The 5,000-nt window shown below is 50.6% G+C and overlaps 1 protein-coding gene across 1 annotated transcript in view; it reads left to right on the top strand.

The window, feature by feature from the left end:
- cntn3a.1 (contactin 3a, tandem duplicate 1) overlaps positions 1–5,000 on the top strand; it is a 70,259-nt gene that overhangs the window by 38,342 nt on the left and 26,917 nt on the right. The window contains exons 14-16 of the mRNA XM_056598442.1: positions 1,635–1,804; positions 2,487–2,646; positions 4,439–4,735. Of these exons, the coding sequence (XP_056454417.1) occupies positions 1,635–1,804; positions 2,487–2,646; positions 4,439–4,735 (627 nt within the window). The remainder of the gene's footprint in view (positions 1–1,634; positions 1,805–2,486; positions 2,647–4,438; positions 4,736–5,000) is intronic.

Genomic DNA, 5,000 nt, shown 5'->3' with positions numbered 1-5,000 from the left:
TGCGGTGTGTATTGACCTGAACACGTGTCGGAGGGCAGTCTGTTTAGTATGCTGGAGCTCAGCCTCATTGAGTCCCATTAGGTATGACTCCTGGAACAGGTTCCGGTCCGAATCAAAGAGGGAGGGAGAGAAATTATTCACGGGCAATTTCTCACAAAACAAACTTTTTAAATTTTGTTAATTTCCAAGACCTGACGCAGACTTTGATGGTACCAAATCACTGGAAAAATAAATGGTTGAACAATTTAACTGAATTTAAGTTTGTTATTTTTTCAACTTTTGAAACAGGGTGATGAGGACGGTATCCCCCCAGCACGGCCCTGTTAAACAAGACTTCTTTAAACGAATCAAATCTTCTCTTGAATTTCATTTTTCAACAAATTAAATCCACTTTGCTCGTGCGGAAGATGAGTGACTGACTGAACTATAAATGATGCACCGTTGCTCCTGAATAATTCATGCAACGATCCAGACGAGAGGATATTTAGATTTCCTTGAGATAATTATTACAACCCACAAATATTAAATATGAAACTCCAACTCTCCCATCAGACCACACATCCACACATCTTCACAGACTTCGGTACGGCCTGAAAATATTATAAAAGAATCATCAAGAACCAGGGGGGTGAACACTCTGGTGGGGGGGGGGGGACCGGAGTGAGACTTGAGGGGTGAACACTCTGGGGGGAGGGCGGAGTGAGACGTGAGGGAGTGAACACTCTGGGACCCCTGAGGGGGCAGGACCGGAGTGAGATGTGAGAGTGAGACGTCAGGGCTTTGTTCTGCAGAGTGAGACGTCAGGGCTCTGTTCTGCAGAGTGAGACAGAGTGAGACGTCAGGGCTCTGTTCTGCAGGGTGAGACGTCGGGGCTCTGTTCTGCAGGGTGAGACAGAGTGAGACGTCAGGGCTCTGTTCTGCAGGGTGAGACAGAGTGAGACGTCAGGGCTCTGTTCTGCAGGGTGAGGCGTCAGGGCTCTGTTCTGCAGAGTGAGACAGAGTGAGGCGTCGGGGCTCTGTTCTGCAGGGTGAGACAGAGTGAGACGTCAGGGCTCTGTTCTGCAGGGTGAGACAGAGTGAGACGTCAGGGCTCTGTTCTGCAGGGTGAGACAGAGTGAGACGTCAGGGCTCTGTTCTGCAGGGTGAGACAGAGTGAGACGTCAGAGCTCTGTTCTGCAGGGTGAGACAGAGTGAGACGTCGGGGCTCTGTTCTGCAGGGTGAGACAGAGTGAGACGTCAGGGCTCTGTTCTGCAGGGTGAGACGTCGGGGCTCTGTTCTGCAGAGTGAGACAGAGTGAGACGTCAGGGCTCTGTTCTGCAGGGTGAGACAGAGTGAGACAGAGTGAGACGTCAGGGCTCAGTTCTGCAGAGTGAGACGTCGGGGCTCTGTTCTGCAGGGTGAGACGTCGGGGCTCTGTTCTGCAGGGTGAGACGTCAGGGCTCTGTTCTGCAGGGTGAGACGTCAGGGCTCTGTTCTGCAGGGTGAGACGTCAGGGCTCTGTTCTGCAGGGTGAGACGTCAGGGCTCTGTTCTGCAGAGTGAGACGTCAGGGCTCTGTTCTGCAGGGTGAGACAGAGTGAGACGTCAGGGCTCTGTTCTGAGGAAGCTCTGGCTGAGAGTCTTTTGTCTTCCAGGGAGAAGGAGGAGGAGGAGGAGGCCCCCGGTGCGGGGGCCCGGCGCTCCACCCTGCCCGACGGCTCGCTGCGGCTCAGCGGCGCAGAAAAGGAGGACGCCGGGGAGTATCTGTGCTTAGCCGTCAACACCGAGGGGAAGGCTGACCTCACCGCCGTGCTGGCTGTGAGAGGTACACACACGCATGAAAACACACACACGCACGCACGCACGCACACACACGTACACACACAAACACACATGTGCACATGCAGGGACGCATGCAGAAGCAGTACACACAAACCTTCAGATAGATGCACACAAACACACAAAGACATGCACAGGTAGAAACACGCACACAAACACACACGTTCAGTAGGCAAATAGGCACGCAAGCAGAAGAAGACACAGACACACACACACACACACACACACACACACACACACACACACACACACACACACACACACACACACACACACACACACACACACACACACACACACACACACACACACACACACACACTCTCAAGTAGGGCCTAGCTCAGCCATGCCCAGGCTGCGTCACAGACCGTGTCTGGATGCTCACGACCGGGGCAATGGGGAAAATAAAAGCTTGAGGACCTATTATGAAGGGCTTTTATCTGAAAGGTGATTCAACAAAGGGGCTATCATTCAGGAAAATGTATTTTCCAAGTACTCCAAATAATTCTATTCATTCTCAACGACTTGATGAATGGTGAGATTCCATTATCGGATTTGAACTAAAACTAAACCCTGCAACACAACACCGAGCTGTTCAGCCTCTGTGATCCATCCCTTTCCCAGAAGGGCCCTCCGCCTTACTGCTGTTCTTCTCCTCTTGGGGTCAGACCCCACCCGGATCGTGGACCGCCCCCGGGACCAGCAGGTGGTCCTCGGGTCCCCCGCCCGGTTCACCTGCCGGGCCGAGTGCGACCAGAGCCTGGCCCACAGCTTCAACGTGGGCTGGGTGAAGGACGGCTGGCTGGAGATCAACCCTGAAGACCCCAGGTACCCTGCTCTCCTCCCACCACGCCCTCCTCCAGCCCCGCCCTCCTCCCACCACCCCCTCCTCCAGCCCCCAACACGACCACCGCTATCCTCATTCACCTCCATTCCATTGTATTAGTACAGCCCATAATCACAGGTGCAGTCTCAGAGGGCTCAACAGGCTGTGTGTTTATGACCCCCCCACCCTGACCCTAGCCCCCCAGAAGGGAAGAAAAAACTCCTTTAATTAGCAAGGAAGGAAACTAGAGAAGGGATGCAGAGTGGGGGACGGTGATACTTCCAGGGTCGGTCAGGAGTGCAATGAGCGCTATAATTGATGCACATACATACATTCATGATGGGGTGCTGGCCGGTTACCGTAAGGAGTGTCCAGACATTCAGTAGTAGTCACTGAGATATGCCAGGCATCCGGTCGCAGTCACCCCAGCACGCTAATGCAGACAGAATAATGAACTAGAAGGGGAAAGTGCAAACAAAAAAGATGAAGACCACTGGTAATTCAGTGACTCATCGTCCCCCCGTCACCCCAAGTGAGTCAGAGACAAACACGTACACATGCGTCTGGTTCCCTCGCAGCGGGTCGGGAATAGACGATAAGCGATCTGTTTTCCACTCGCCCCCACAAGCGTCGCTTCACCTTTGCACCGTGCATATGTTTCGTAATGTAGTAGACCCTCCGGTCTGACGATTGATGCTTACTTTAAGAGCCATATTTAGTAAATGTCGAATAAGTATATTTGTTGTTATTGTTTTGAATTCTACATGATTGTTATTAGGGCTGGGATAAACGATTATTTTTTAAACGATTAATCTAGCGATTATTTTTTCGATGCATCGATTCATCTAACGATTAATTTTTTCAGTCCGATTCGATTTCGATTCGATTCGATTCTCGATTATCTCCCCATTAATTGACTAATAGCAATTTATACATGTTGATTTACATATCTGAATGATAAAATATGAATTCCTTAACATTTCAATACATGTTTATTGCCTTTAAATTCCAATATAAAAGTGCAAAGTAATGCATTCTTAGAATTCTACGGTGCTCGGTCATCTGCAGCTGCTACCGGGTGGCGCCTCTTCAGGTGCTGGTGAATTGCCGTGTTGCTAGAATGGAAAGGCATCTCCTTTTTTGGCGCCTTGCACTTATGAAAGTCTGAGGAGCCACTCGCGTTGCAACTACGCCCCGGCGCCGCCCATCTTTTTTTTTTTTTTTTTTTTTTTTTTTTTTTTTTTTTTTAAATCGACGCGCATTTTTCGCGTCGACGTAATTTATGCGTCGACGTCGTCGATTACGTCGACGCGTCGTCCCAGCCCTAATTGTTATTAAGTTTCCAAATTAGCATGGACCCATAAGGCTTCCGTAGAGTTGTGACGTCAAAAATAGTGACATCATGCGTGGAAAAAAGAAGCCGACCCACGCCTCGTTTCCTACAGACAAGTCAAAGGTCAAACTAATTCAAGAGACACGTCATGTTTGTAGTCCAGCTCATTGCTTCTATAGGCTGTTAGGGCTGGCTCGGACGCCCAACGTAATAACGGACACAATACAACAGGTTTAAGTTCTTAGGTTTGTTTATTTACGAGTTAACATAAAGTACCTGAAAAACCAGGGAGCTAACTAATACGGTGTTGCTGCCGTGGAGTTGAGAGAGAGGGTGGACAGCTGGGAGGCTGAGTTTAAATAGTCTCAGCCTAATTGTCTAATTGTCAGAGTCACCGTGTAACGAGGCTTAGCGAGTGTCGAGGAGAGCATAGTAAAGACCACGTTCCCCTCCCCGTCCAGGTACCAGGTGGACGACGACGGCGTGCTGCTGATACCCAGCGTGAACGCCAGCGACCAGGGGCTGTACACGTGCACCGCCCGCACCCACATGGACCGGGTGGCGGCCTGGGCACTGCTCACTGTGCTGGGTAAGAGCCCCCCGCGCACGCTGGCCCGGTTCACGTACCGGGTAATGGACACAACGCCGGTCATCATCGGGAAAACAAGCTTACTTTTGATCATGACCGGCGCCGTTCTATACATTATTACACGGCTACTTGCCAAAATGAAAAGAAAATCTTCACACGGTGTGTCTTTGTACAATTAATATTCGTGGTGTTGATCTGCAGAGAAATAGTTCGCCAAAGACGTTGACGTCGCATAGCAACCGAGTACGCTGGGGTTGATGAGTTACCGGACGACTCGCGGAGTGATACGAAAGACGGCAAAAAGTCCACTTGCCTTGCCAGCGGTCATTATATGCTTAGCAACGGTCATTATACGCTTAGCAACGGTCAACTATCAAAAAAGTATTCACCGCCGGAAGTCGGGAAGGCCGATGCAAGTGAACGGAGCGTTCCAC

The sequence above is a fragment of the Gadus chalcogrammus genome, chromosome 1 (assembly GCF_026213295.1).
Source record: "Gadus chalcogrammus isolate NIFS_2021 chromosome 1, NIFS_Gcha_1.0, whole genome shotgun sequence".
NCBI classification, from domain to species: Eukaryota; Metazoa; Chordata; class Actinopteri; order Gadiformes; family Gadidae; genus Gadus; species Gadus chalcogrammus.
The sequence above is the reverse complement of the archived record's forward strand: the minus strand, read 5'-3'. Positions and strand labels throughout refer to the sequence as shown.